Below are 14,053 nucleotides of genomic sequence, written 5' to 3' on the forward strand. Positions count from 1 at the left end.
AAATGGACATTGACATACTTCCGAAGATGAGGCAAAACGGCTTAAGGTATTGAAGTGGCCATCACAAAGCCCTGACCGCAATCCTATCTAACATTTTTGGGCAGAACTGACAAAGTGTGTGTTAGCAAGGCGGCCAACAAACCTGACTCAGTTACACCAGCTCTGTCAGGAGGAATAGGTCAAAATTCACCCAACTTATTGTGTGAAGCTTGTGGAAGGCTACCCAAAACATTTGACCCAAGTTATGCAATTTAAAAAGGCAATGCTACCAAATACTAATTGGGTGTATGTAAACCTCTGACCCACTGGGAATGTAATTAAATAAATAAATAACTCTACTATTATTGACATTTCACATTCTTATAATAAAGTGGTGAATTTTTACTAGGATTAAATGTCAGTAATTTCAAAAAATTGAGTTTAAATTTATTTGGCTAAGGTGTATGTACTATTCCGACTTCAACTGTATGTTTACGTAGTCGGTCCACGAGAGATTACCCGCTCTAACATTGACGTGGTAGCAAACCACTTGGAAATGTATATGTTAACATAAATTAAGTGAACTATTTACATGCATTTATCTAGAGTGGGGCGTGCTTGTTCCCTTTTCTCCAGTCAAACAAGTCAATGTTTAGGTAAGTGGGGAGTGCAAGATCGCTGGAAGGCTTCAGAATACTATAGCAAATGTAAACACAGCCTAGCTCTGTCAAAACACACTTATTTAAATTGAACCTCTTTGCAGATTTCATAGTTTCCACTTTAAAAGCCCTTGCGTGCGAGTGTACGCATGTATATCAAAAACATGCATCCATCCAATCACCTTTAATGATATAAAACAGTTTGTTACATGGAAAGAGTGTGTGTGAAATTAGTTGTGGGTCAATATGTGTTTCCTGCTGCACATACAGGGTGCGTGTGCCTGCAACCAGAGTTCCAGAGTTCATGTATAAGCGGCACATAAGACATTGGATTTGGTCACCACTGGGAAAAGGAAACACTATCAAAAGTTGAGCAGTACCGCATCTCCGGTCAGAAACCATTTTTTGGTATAAAAAGTCTCCTGAAATGCAGGTTTTACCCTTAAAACGGTGTTGCAGTGTAAGGAAAGCAATGTACACATCCTCCAACTAGAGCTTGGAATGCTGTGGTCTACACAATACAAAATGTCTCAAATAATGTGTAGCCTTTCAAGACCAAATACATCTTTTTACAACATAACAGTCAATGTCTGAGCCCAGGTATATTGCCCGTATTATTGGATATCAAGAGATTTCAGGTGTTTTCTAAGTAAAACAGCGCATCAACCATTTGAACCTCGATTTACAAGTCTTAATATGCAGAGACCTATGTACAAACATTGCAAAACTCAAGTTATCAATTTAAATTGTCAAGACTTTCTAGCTATGATCCAGTACAACAACTTACATTTTAAGTTGTGTTTAACTATACAGTGTACAAAACGTGCAGTTTAACAGTTAAATATTAAATTCACTTTTTAGATTATGCACATCAACAAACCTAAGGATATTAACATATATTCCTTCACCGTTACCTTCCAAAACATTAGCAAACCCCAACCTTCTCAAAAATATCTTAAACCCACAAATAAATGCTTTAAACAGAAAGTCCCATCTAAAATACAGAGGACACACCAGAAAAGGAAGCATTAAACTCGTTTGAAAACAAAATTAAGAATCCCGGTCTCTTTTGCGACAAATTTCTCAATAAGTATGCGTAATTACCTTCTACTACTACTACTGACAGTACAGGTTTTTAGCAGTTTATGCTTGATAATAGATTGCTCATCATAAACCCTTCAGATCCTGGCGTGAGAAGGTAACGAAAACTCAAAAGTAGCCCCTGAGTGAATCATTGGCCGTGTATGACCATGGCCATGTTTTATAGCATAAAACATTATAATTCATCACTTTTAGTTAGAAGAAATTCGCCACTAATTCAAAAATGGTCCAGTGTAACTGTACAGGCACAAAGACTCATATTTACATTATAAAATCAAATGGGAGGAAAAAACAAACAAACGTACGTCCCTCTTAACTGTCTTCTCCGTTGTGTGACAGGTTCTTCCTTGTCAAGGATATGTTTGCATCGTTATAGAGCCCCACAGTGGAGGTGTCATAATACCCGTTAAACAGGGAAATGGTTTCAAATCGCTTTCACACCAATCACACCATTTTCCCCCATAGGTGATTTTAGAAACACTTAAAATAAAGGGCCGTGTTTTGTTTAGGCTTGATGTGATGTTCTGATGACCATGTAAATCCCTCTCGGACAAGGTGACTTATCAATGTAGTCGGTTCTATTTCCTCTCATATTTCAAAAATGCTAACTAGCAATCAGAGTAGACGACATGCAAGACTACAAATCCCTACAAGCTCCTGCACAGCATCTCTAGCTGAAAACCTTTGCTAAACAGGTATTGTGTCAATTTCAAAAACTTGCACAAGACAGTTCACACAATAGTGAAGTTTAAGTCATTTTGCCAATTTATTACTACATTTAGCCATCATTAGATAGTTCATCCAGAGACTTACCTTTGCCTCGATTCAGCAGTCTCATCCAGATCCCCATCGTATTTGTTCTTTATGATAGCGACATTAGTAGTTAAGTCGATTAATATTTTCGTGGGTAAATATATTGATAAACAAGTCATCTTGTCCTAGAGAGACTTACACGGTTATCAAAACATCACCCCCAGGGTAAGCCTACACAAAACACAGCCCTTATTTTAAGTGTTTCTAAAAATTTCCCCTATGGGAAAAATGAACGGTGGAAAAACAATTGTAACCATTTCCCTGTTTGACTGTTAGGTTTTATGGGCATTATGACTCACACGATTGTACTCTATACCTGGTGCTAGTAATACTGATCATTCACATCCTGGATCCCCTCTCCTGAAGAATCTGCAAAGGGATTAATCAGTTAAATGTTAAAACATATAGTAAAATTTCCCTGGAACTACACAGCAGCAAGCTCAATCTTTGAGTCTGGTATCTGTGAATGGGACAGACCTACTAAATCTGAATATCAATTTATTGTACAATATTTTTTTATAGATGCATTTTTGTTTAATTTTCATTGAGAATCTAAAACAAAAGTCGACATGATTTGACCCCTTTCCTTCCCACACACAATGATCCAAGCAAACGAGTACATGTAGGTGCCACACACACACACACACGAGGACAGGATGAGGGGTTTTCTAAGAATGCATGCACTTGGTTTCCATGCCAGCAATACAAAACAAAGATTTGCTCATTGCTAAAAAAGTAAATAATGACAATTGCAGCCAACCTTAGTTCTAGAGACAGCGTTTGAAACACTTATGAAGTGGTTGAAAGCCTTACAGGACCAAAAGCCCAGACATAATCAGCTTATTGATCAGGGTTGCAAGCACCAGGGCAAAGACACATGGGGGAGTCGTGGAAAGGTAAGATGGAGGGAGTCGAAGGAATGGAGGGCAGCTGAGCGCTCACCGTTGAGTCATAAGTGCTCAACCCTAATCAGAGTCATTCATTTCATAATCCGTCTCTTCGTCCTCGCTCTGAGCAACATGCAGCATGCAAATGGGACAGGAAAAAGACAAGACAGGCAAGTCTTACAAGAATGAAAATGAAAGGAGAAAATGTCAGGGGTAAAGTGGGGTATAAAACAACAAGGTTGCGTAAATGTTACAAAACATTTACCTTCAAGCCAACATCAGTCAAATGAAGACTCAAACAGGGGATGTATCACCAACTATTACTACAACTAATTGAGACTTGATTTTTAAAAGGGGTTCACTCACATTTCAGGTTCAAGACACGATCACAACAGAGGTACATTGAAGGGTCAGAGGATAGACTACCTTTCATATCTACTAAGACTCACTTGCAATCGATCCGAGACCCCCCCCCCCCTCAAGATGTCCGTTTGTGATTGCCTTGCACCTTAGTCCATTTAGTATACAGACGTACTGTTGAACTCAAGCGAAAAGCCTCTGTAGTGGAAATGTACTGAAATTCCTATCAATAGGAAAATAAATCTAAAACTGGTTGTAACTAGACTACATCCATGTGACTTCTAAAACCAATGACAGAATACAAGACTTATTGTCAGCCTATTAGCAATAATTCAATAGAATTACCAAGTCTGGGACTAGCTAGAGTGTGAAGCAGGCCCCGGAGGACTGGGCCCACATGGGAACCAGCAGATGGGACTAGTAATTCCCACTGCTAGGCCTGCTGCTCTGCTCCCAAAGCCCTCAGAAAGAATGACATTCTCCACTAATAGTCCCAATAATCCTCAAGGCTATGCTCTTAACCTTCTAATGTGGATTCAAATGTTTCAGTTTTTCCGGTGTAAGGTCAAATCTAACAACTTCAATCTTGTAAAGCTGGATTAATGGATTTAGGCCTGCGTGTGGTCTGACTAATAACTGTACACTAAATGACCGTACTGTCCTTTTGATTTTAGATACAAAATGGTTGACAGTTCATTTGTAATGCTATGACATTTATTTGTATAGATTAATTGAAGGCTAATTCTCAGTAAATTAACACTAACCAAAGTCAATTACTATTTTTTTTTAAATATATACTTTTCAGAAAATACAAAATTCATCAACTAATTACTCTGTGCAGCAGTCCAAGCCTATCTGCTTCAAAATGGACTCTTCTATGAAGGTAGACATCAGTAAACTGGGGATAGTTAGTAAATGTGTTGCATTTAGACATTAGAACAATCCACCATTCAGACAAGCTTGTCATTGGGCTTACTTTCAGTGTACACACATCTTAGGATGGGGCTCACCTTGGCTTTCTCACTGGGCTCACTGTTTGGGCCATATGATTGGTTGTGCAGCTCCTTGGAGACGACACACAGGAACTCAGATTGGTCCTCGTTTCCGTAGTTATAAGAGGATCCAATGCTGACCAGCTGGGGGTGGAGAAAGAGAGTTAGCTTCAGAGAGAGAGAAAAGAGGATTACAGTGTACTTAGAGCAGATGTGAAGAGTTTGAACAGAAATTAAAAGCATTAGATAATACGTAGAACATACATGAGACAGAGCCAGAAACAGATCAGAACACAAAAGATGAGTTGGCTACAGACTCCAAATATGTAGAAAGTAATTCATGTGTGTGTGGGTGGGTGGGGGTGAGGGGTCATATTTGCTTCCTTAAGATGTTAGTTCCTTTTTAAACGGACACAAAACAGACAGGGATACCAGGACATTAAACAAACATGCAGACGGTGAGGTGATACGATGTCATGCAAATACATATTTGACAAGGTCAGACAAACACAAAATGTTCCTCCACCCAGTCGAATGCTTTTAACTTTAGTGTTCAACCAGTCAGCGTGCGCACATACACTATATACACACACAAAAGTATGTGGACACCCCTTCAAAGAAATGTGTGGATTCAGCCGTTTTAGCCACACCTGTTGCTGGCAGGTGTATAAAATCGAGCACACAGCCATGCAATCTCCATAGCTTAACATTGGCAGTAGAATGGCCTTACTGAAGAGCTGTGATTATCAAAGTAGCACCGTCATTGGATGCCACCTTTCCAACAAGTCTACCCCAGTCAACTGTAAGTGCTGTTATTGTTGAGAAGCAACAAGTGGAAGGCCCCACAGGCTCACAGAAAGGGACCGCCGAGTGCTGAAGCGCGTGAAAATCATCTGTCTTCAGTTGCAACACTCACTACCGAGTTGCAACGTCAGCACAAGAACTGTTCGTCGGGGGCTTCAGGAAATGGGTTTCCATAGCCAAGTAGCGTCACACAAGCCTAAGATCACCACGTGCATTGGCTGGAGTGGTGTAAAGCTTGCCGCAATTGGACTCTGGAGCAGTGGAAACACGTTCTCTGGAATGACCACCTGGGTTTGGCTGATGCCCGAAGAACGCTAACTGCCTGAATGCATAGTGCCAACTGTAAAATCTGGTGGAGGAGAACTAATGGTCTGGGGCTGTTATTCATGATTCGGGCTAGGCCTCTTAGTTCCAGTGGAGGATAATCTTAAAGCAACAGAATACAATGACATTCTAGACGAGTCTGTGCTTGCAACTTAGTGGCAACCGTTTGGGGGAAGGCCCTTTCCTGGTTCAGCATGACAATACCCCCTTGCATAAAGTGAGGCCCATACAGAAATGGTTTGTCAAGATCGGTGTGTTAGAACTTCACTAACCTGCACAGAGCCCTGACCTCAAACCCATCAAACACCTTTGGGATTAATTGGAACGCCGACTGCGAGCCAGGCCTAAATGGCCAACATCAGTGCCCGACCTCACTAATGCTTGTGGCTGAATGGAAGCAAGTTCCTGCAGCAATGTTCCAAAATCTAGTGGAACACCGTCGCAGAAGAGTGGGAGGCTCTTGTAGCATTAAAGGGGGGGACCAACTATTGATGCCTATGATTTTGGAATGAGATGTTTGACGAGCAGGTGTCCATATACTTTGTCATGTAGTGTATGAGAACTTAACAGTGTAGTCTGTAAGTGTGTATGTCTCAACATACAGACTCATTAGCCACTTCTGCAGGAGCCCTGTTGTTGCCAAAAGACGTCTCACACAGGAGGCAAAAGTATTAGGCTACTCTAATCAAAGCTAAACGTTAAAAGTTAGCAGGTACTGTACCACACCTCCAAGTTTCAATCTGAATAATAATGATATTTTTTTGTTGTTGCAAAACGTTCCCCAATGAACACAAACCAGGACTGGGTGGCTCTGTAAGTAGGGCAATAGGTTAGCGGAATGCGTATGCCCAGATCGCAGGACTCACTGCTGCTGAGCCTTAAGCTAAAGGTCGAAGTGTTTTAAGGGGCTTCCCATCGGGAACCCTATAAGACGATTAGTGAGATTCCTGCTCCGAGGGAGATCCAGTGTTCGTTCTTACCCCCCCAAAGGGATAGTGGGGCCAGGGGAGATTCAGAGCTTATCCACGCACACTTACAGCCTGCACACAAACCCCCTAAAACCAAAACCCTAAACGCGCTGAATTGGGCCATTGCAATTACCAACTCGGAGTCAAAACAGACTGTCAAGCAGTAACTGGTGTTAATTCCCCAAAACAAGCATACATTTGAACATTACACATTTAGTCAAATTTGATGTTTTATGTTTGTGTTTTGAACAGTTATTTTTCTGCTCAATTTCATTCACAGCAAATTTTCATCAACATTTTCTGTTATTCATTCAAAGATACTCAGAGGCTGAGAAATAGGAGATTGAGCTAAATTGGACATGGCGGTATGACCTACGTTTTATTTTACACTTGGTCCCTTTCAGAAATTGTTGGTGAAGTCGGTTTGGGTTAAAGTTTGGTGCAATGCGAACGCTCCAAAATAATTCAGATCCCTCAAAAGAGCCCCTGGAGCGAGCCAAACTGAATCCATCTCGAGAGGTGGTCTGAGTTCGGTTGGTTTGAAGACCACGGTCCGGTTCTCTTTTTTAGTGCAATGTGAACCCAAAGCTCTCCAGGATCGCTTGTCATTGTTACCACACCATGTAGTAGGCTACTGCAACACTATTTACCCTGCTATAACCCCTCACGTTGGTGCCACAAACGAGAGAAGATGTGCAGGTTGGTCGGGGAAAACATGTGTGCCGTTCGTGGACATTAGGCAGCAATTTAAGAATTCCAAAATAAATATGTAGTTAAACAATGTTTAGATTTAGAGCATCAGCTCTAAACATGTTTTTAAAGTTTGTTTATTTGATTGTGGGGCTTGAATAAAGTAACATTTAATGAAAACCACAACTAGATTACAAAATCAACACAAGCTCTTAAAGGGGCAGTATCCTACATTGCATATACAATTTTCAAATACAGCATTCAATCTGCAGTTAATATTCTGCCATTTACCCTGTTACCAGTCATATGTACATTAAATATAATAATCTTTTGATTAGAATGGTCTTTGATGAGCTAAAATCTATTATCTTCCAACCAGTTCTGATGGTATGGCTTGTCCTAAATATTTACCCATAGTGGATTGAGTGGATATTGGAAGATGAGCTTGGTTCATTTCTAAACACAGCAATGAGAATGTAAGAGTACTCTGACCACAATTGTTGAAGTAAACTGGCAAGAGAGCAGAGTACTCATTCAAAAAGGCAAGGGCAGTGTGAATCGTTTCGTTCTAAATAGAACCATTACTCTATTAGCTCCATTCCACTGTTCTGACTAGCAAAATAAAGTTCTGAACCGGTTTGAAAAAAAAACAGAAGAAAAATACCCATTATGGTTTATATGGTTCCTTTTTAAAAACCTCAAATTTACATTTAGCTCAACACTAAATGACGTCGCCAATCAGCGCAGCTAGAGCAGCTTGCTATGGAGCGGGCAAGCTAATTTTATGCATTGGACCGACAAGTGTAGGGCGTGAGACGTGACAATTATGCGGGTAGGGAGAGGGTGGAGGCTTGAAGCACTGAGCATCTTGTTGTTATGACATGCATAATCTGAATTAGGCCAACAGAATTATACCTACGGAGGAGCGGCTTCTATTGAGAAACTTTGAACGTCTGGACCAGAGCTGGCTAGCGAGCTAACATGCATGTGTGTGCAGCGCGGCACCAGAATTAAAATAAAAACATCTTACCTTTCTGTAGTTAATACATCCACTGAATTAACTATAGTATCCTTACCTAGCATTGAAAAGGTTCATCCATTCTTCTCTAATAAACCCCCCCCTATAATTTCTGAAACACACTTGTAACAACAGTAGGCTATACTTTGAGGGGAGGGGCAGGCAGCCTACACATTTTTAGCTGGCAGGCAGACGCTGGAATAAGTTTGAGTGACAGAGTGAGGGCTTTGCATAGGCACTTTGTTGTGTTTGTGGGGGTGAAAAAAAAGCCTGAAAGTTAGAACTGTTATTTTAAAAGCATTGAAACTGGTTATTGTTTCGGAACAATATAGATCACTTTCGTTCCCAGGTTTTCAGTTCTGTTCCTTGAACCAGTTCCAACCCCTGGTGTGAATAGAGGACTATATGTTAAAACAAAAGGTGGCCACTCTGGAGACAGACATTTAGTGCCAATTTTGCATTCGAAAGATCAATGTTTTCTATACCAAGTTGAGTGGACAGAAGCTAAATATGTATTAAAATGTTTGAGTTATATTTGTTTTAGTGGCTGCCAAACCCCCTAAAAGGCCAAATCTGGATGGCTCCATATCTCTTCACGGTACATGTAGTACATCTACCTCTGTAGGTACTTGTATCAAAGTGCCCTATTGAGTCAACATTTTCTGTTTAGTATACAAAATATTATTTTTCCTTCCTCCTGGAAATCATGGTAAGTTGTGTTTTTTTTGTCAGTTACTAATTGCTTGACAAAGTCCAAACATTTTAGAAGGCTAAAAAATGTCACAAAATTGATTATTTTGACACTTTGGGGTCAAAATTGACTTTCTATCCACATTATTTAGCCTGGCAACAAAGGTGCAGTCAGCTTGTTGCCATCGTCTTCCAATTTGAGACCCATTGACACAGCAAATCCAGGGAGGAGCTAAATATAAAATACATTGGTCAAAATTGTTTAATGAGGTGCACTGAATCTGAAAGAAGTTAATTCTCTTTCTTGAAATTTAATGCCAAAAAAAATGGCAACATTAGCATTCCCATATTGTCGCAGTCTGATGAAAACCTCTCATCTTCTAGACACCTAAGGAAATTAAGAAAAAAAAATGCAATATTTGACCATTAACATACCTACAATTTCAAGAAGCTATTTGGAATATATACTTTCCAGATCCTAGAATGTTCTGAAATATTCAGGGTACATTGATGTGAGTTACTGCTAACCTCAATGTACCCTACATGTAAAATAATTACAATTGGCAAAACATGTACTTACGGAGGTTTTCATCAGACAGCAATGACATACTAAAACATGGATGTTAGGCTAGTTAGTTGTGTGGCACAAGAGATCGAAAACGACCTAATGTTATCTGCAGAAAACACTCTCGGCACACATGCAGTAAAGAGATCAATGGAAAGCAGACCGTCGTGGCTAGAAGGACGCCGTCATTGGTGCCCAATCAAAACCAGTCAAATCCATCATGATTTGTGTGTTCTAATAGGCCCACAGTGTGGTTAGTAAAATCCGATTAGGATACATTTGGCTGTTTTCCCTAGATAATATTTAGAAGTCGTCCTTTTCGGGTTTATAAAAAATTTAAAAATCTCTGCTAAATACTAACTCCTGTTTTTTATAAGCTGGTAGCAAAGCTAGCGATATAGAAAAATTGATGGTGGCAGTTGAATTCGTTTGAGTGTAATGCAGTTGATGATATGAACAAGTTTTGGGGTTGACATTCACACAAGCATTATACTCAGATTTTTACCTCAACATAGTGAAATGCATAAACAACCTAAATGTAGGCTAATTTTGATGGGCGGCAATGAGGAGATTCTGGATCTATCCCCAAGGGGAACTCATGTGGCCCTGTCCGGGGGTGTCCTCGGATGGGGCCACAGTGTCTCCTGACCCCTCATGTCTCAGCCTCCAGTATTTATGCTGCAGTAGTTTATGTGTCGGGGGGCTAGGGTCAGTTTGTTATATCTGGAGTACTTCTCCTGTCCTATTCGGTGTCCTGTGTGAATCTAAGTGTGCGTTCTCTAATTCTCTCCTTCTCTCTTTCTCGGAGGACCTGAGCCCTAGGACCATGCCCCAGGACTACCTGACATGATGACTCCTTGCTGTCCCCAGTCCACCTGGCCATGCTGCTGCTCCAGTTTCAACTGTTCTGCCTTACTATTATTCGACCATGCTGGTCATTTATGAACATTTGAACATCTTGGCCATGTTCTGTTATAATCTCCACCCGGCACAGCCAGAAGAGGACTGGCCACCCCACATAGCCTGGTTCCTCTCTAGGTTTCTTCCTAGGTTTTGGCCTTTCTAGGGAGTTTTTCCTAGCCACTGTGCTTCTACACCTACATTGCTTGCTGTTTGGGGTTTTAGGCTGGGTTTCTGTACAGCACTTTGAGATATCAGCTGATGTACGAAGGGCTATATAAATAAATTTGATTTGGATGTGTGACGTTTACATTGGGTAAGAGTTTGTTTTTGTCAATCTATTGTGTCTGTCTTTTGTCAATGGTATTCGTGTCTAACATAGTCATCCTTTCAAGTATTGCTCTGAGTGAAAAGGGAAATAGCCTGTGAGGATAACAACCATTATAGTTTAAATACGCTATCTAGCTAACCATCCATGTTGAGTCTATGGGAATGCTAACTGCACAAATGTCAGCGTTTAAATGAAATGTAAAAAAATGTATTTAATATTCCTCATGTTAATAAATCAATCTTTCAGATTCTATGCAGTTTGTTGAATAATTTGGAAAAGTGTGATTTATATTTAGCGACTGCTTCTTTGCAGTGTGTCAATGGGCCAGAATAGGCCATAAGGTGGAAGACAACAGCGTTCCATCAGGAACTGGGACAAGTGGGTGGGGCTACATAAGTTGAATAGCCTAATCAGGCTTCAATCTCTTCTCTCATCAACAAGCATGGGTTAAAAGAATAAACAGGGTTGACGATTTCTTCTTAAAATCAGCCATACATCCCTTTGTGACAGGGGGAATTGCAGCTTGTTGTGTGCAACAGGGGGTTGCAATTGAAACATTTCTAGCCTGCCTATTTATGAGTCACAGGGTTGACGCGTTTCTCTCAACCTGCTCAGTTTTCCACCACAAAACACTGGAAAATGTCCAAAGAGTAGAACCAGCTCACCTGCTTTTATAGTAGGATTTGACTATTAGATGTTCAAATGTTAGATCTTTTTTTTTAAGGAATAGTTTCATCATTTTAAAAATGAGAGTTCAGTTCACGTAACAGGGTTGACCTTAAAATGAGGGACAGACGTAAATGAATCACTAATCACATGAAATAAATCATCTTCAGAAATGACTGTCAAAGCAACAAAATAACTAGGGCTTTATTTTGGGGATTAAGTGGGATAAAAATCATCCTAGAAGTGACACAGGGTTGAATTTTTGCACTTTAGCAAGCCTTTAAAAAAATAAATTCTCGATGTGGTCTATATTAAAAGGGCACTTCATATAATGTAACAGGCTTTTAAAATACCATATTGCCACACAATGTCTATAAAAATAGCAATAGATCATTGTGGAACAACTTGCATATCACCAACAAACTGAAAACAAAAATGTAAAGGGATAATCAAACAGACATAGAAAGGGTGCTGTGTTCACTTGGGTCTTTTGTTGAACAGTACACATCTTAAAATTGAAATCAACTCAAAATGGCTGCCTAATGTTCATAGAGTTGGGACAGAGGCCAAAAGGGTTGTGAATGGGTACATAGGGGACATGCAGTGACCAGCCCGTGGACGGAACATTGTGGGACACACCTCTCCGCTGTGGCTTGGGAAAGTAGACTCCTCCCCCTTCACCTCCCTTGACACAATCAGCAGAAACTCTGACTGCTGGGCCCGCCCGTAACCTATACTGACAAGCTGCAACAACCAAATCAGAGCACAGAGGGATGCCCGGATCATGTATAAGACACAGAAAATATAACAGTTTTTTTTTAGGTTAATTTCCAATTCATGAATTGGATTGTTTGGGCGTTGAGGATTATGGGTCGAGGGAAGTACAAATAAAAGGAGGACATTTGGCTCCTCGTGGTGAGAGGCAGCGTTACCTGCTCAAACTTCCAGCCGTCAGACATGGTGGACACCATCTGGGTGAGCTCCTCCTCCTGGCACTGCAGCACCCGGTACACATGTTTCACTGGAGCCTGGGGAGAGAGCAGGGAGACGAGAGGGTATTCGAGTTGAATGAATTCTGGCTACACACACGATGGAGCAGGTGCATTGATTAACAGTGCACTCACAGCCAAAGGCCAGCAATCCCAAAGGGTAGGGGGGGGGGGGTTGGTGGTTCCTTTTAACATGAGTCTTCAATATTCCCAGGTAAGAAGTTTTAGGTTGTAGGACTATTTCTCTCTATACCATTTGTATTTCATATACCTTTGACTATTGGATGTTCTTATAGGCACTATAGTATTGCCAGTGTAACAGTATAGCTTCCGTCCCTCTCCCCTACCTGGGCTAGAACCAGGCACACATCGACAACAGCCACACTCGAAGCAGCGTTACCCTTGCAGAGCAAGGGGAACAACTACTCCAAGTCTCAGAGTGAGTGACGTTTGAAACGCTATTAGTGCGCACCCCGCTAACTAGCTAGCTATTTCACATCGGTTACACCAGCCATTAGGCTGACAGGCTTGAAGTCATAAACAGCACTGTGCTTGTGAAGAGCTGCTGGAAAAACGAACGAAAATGCTGTTTGGATGAATGCTTACGAGCCTGCTTCTGCAAACCATTGCTCAGTCAGACTGCTCTATCAAATCATAGACTTAATTATAACATAACACACAGAAATACGAGCCTTTGGTCATTAATATGACCGAATCCGGAAACTATCATTGCGAAAACAAAACGTTTATTATTTCAGTGAAATACGGAAACCGTTCTGTATTTTATCTAACGGGTCGCATCTACAAGTCTAAATATTATTGTTATATTGCACAACCTTCAATGTTATGTCATAATTACGTAAAATGGCAAATTAGTTCGCAATGAGCCAGGCTGCCCAAACTTGCATATACCCTGACTCTGCGTGCAATGAACGCAAGAGAAATGACACAATTTCACCTGGTTAATATTGCCTGCTAAACTGGATTAGTAGTTATAACTAGTGATTATCATTGATTGTTTTTTTATAAGATAAGTTGAATTCTAGCTAGCAATTTACCTTGGCTTCTACTGCATTCGCGTAACAGGCAGGCTACTCGTGGAGTGCAATGGTTAGACCGTTGGATTAGTTAACTGTGCGGTTGCAAGATTGAAACCCCTAAGCTGACAAGGTGAAAATCTGTCGTTCTGCCCCTGAACAAGGCAGTTAACCCACCGTTCCTAGGCAGTCATTGAAAATAAGAATGTGTTCTTAACTGACTTGCCTAGTTAAATAAAAAGGTATAAAATACATATTAAAAAAATTAAAAATTAAAAAA

The 14,053-nt window shown here is 40.6% G+C and overlaps 1 protein-coding gene across 4 annotated transcripts in view; it reads right to left on the bottom strand.

The window, feature by feature from the left end:
- Nucleotides 1-807: 807 nt before the first annotated feature.
- kctd5b (potassium channel tetramerization domain containing 5b) overlaps nucleotides 808-14,053 on the bottom strand; it is a 34,145-nt gene continuing 20,899 nt past the window's right edge. Inside the window, exons 4-8 of one of the 4 annotated variants that reach the window (XM_046369036.1) lie at nucleotides 12,680-12,775; nucleotides 12,387-12,491; nucleotides 4,810-4,935; nucleotides 3,495-3,562; nucleotides 808-2,921 (exon numbers count right to left, since the gene is read on the bottom strand). In XM_046369036.1, the coding sequence (XP_046224992.1) occupies nucleotides 3,518-3,562; nucleotides 4,810-4,935; nucleotides 12,387-12,491; nucleotides 12,680-12,775 (372 nt within the window). In that variant the 3' untranslated portion in view covers nucleotides 808-2,921; nucleotides 3,495-3,517. The remainder of the gene's footprint in view (nucleotides 2,922-3,494; nucleotides 3,563-4,809; nucleotides 4,936-12,386; nucleotides 12,492-12,679; nucleotides 12,776-14,053) is intronic. The other 3 variants (XM_046369038.1, XM_046369037.1, XM_046369039.1) reach the window with 3 other exon arrangements.

This window comes from Oncorhynchus gorbuscha, linkage group LG11, assembly GCF_021184085.1.
Source record: "Oncorhynchus gorbuscha isolate QuinsamMale2020 ecotype Even-year linkage group LG11, OgorEven_v1.0, whole genome shotgun sequence".
Classification (NCBI taxonomy): Eukaryota; Metazoa; Chordata; class Actinopteri; order Salmoniformes; family Salmonidae; genus Oncorhynchus; species Oncorhynchus gorbuscha.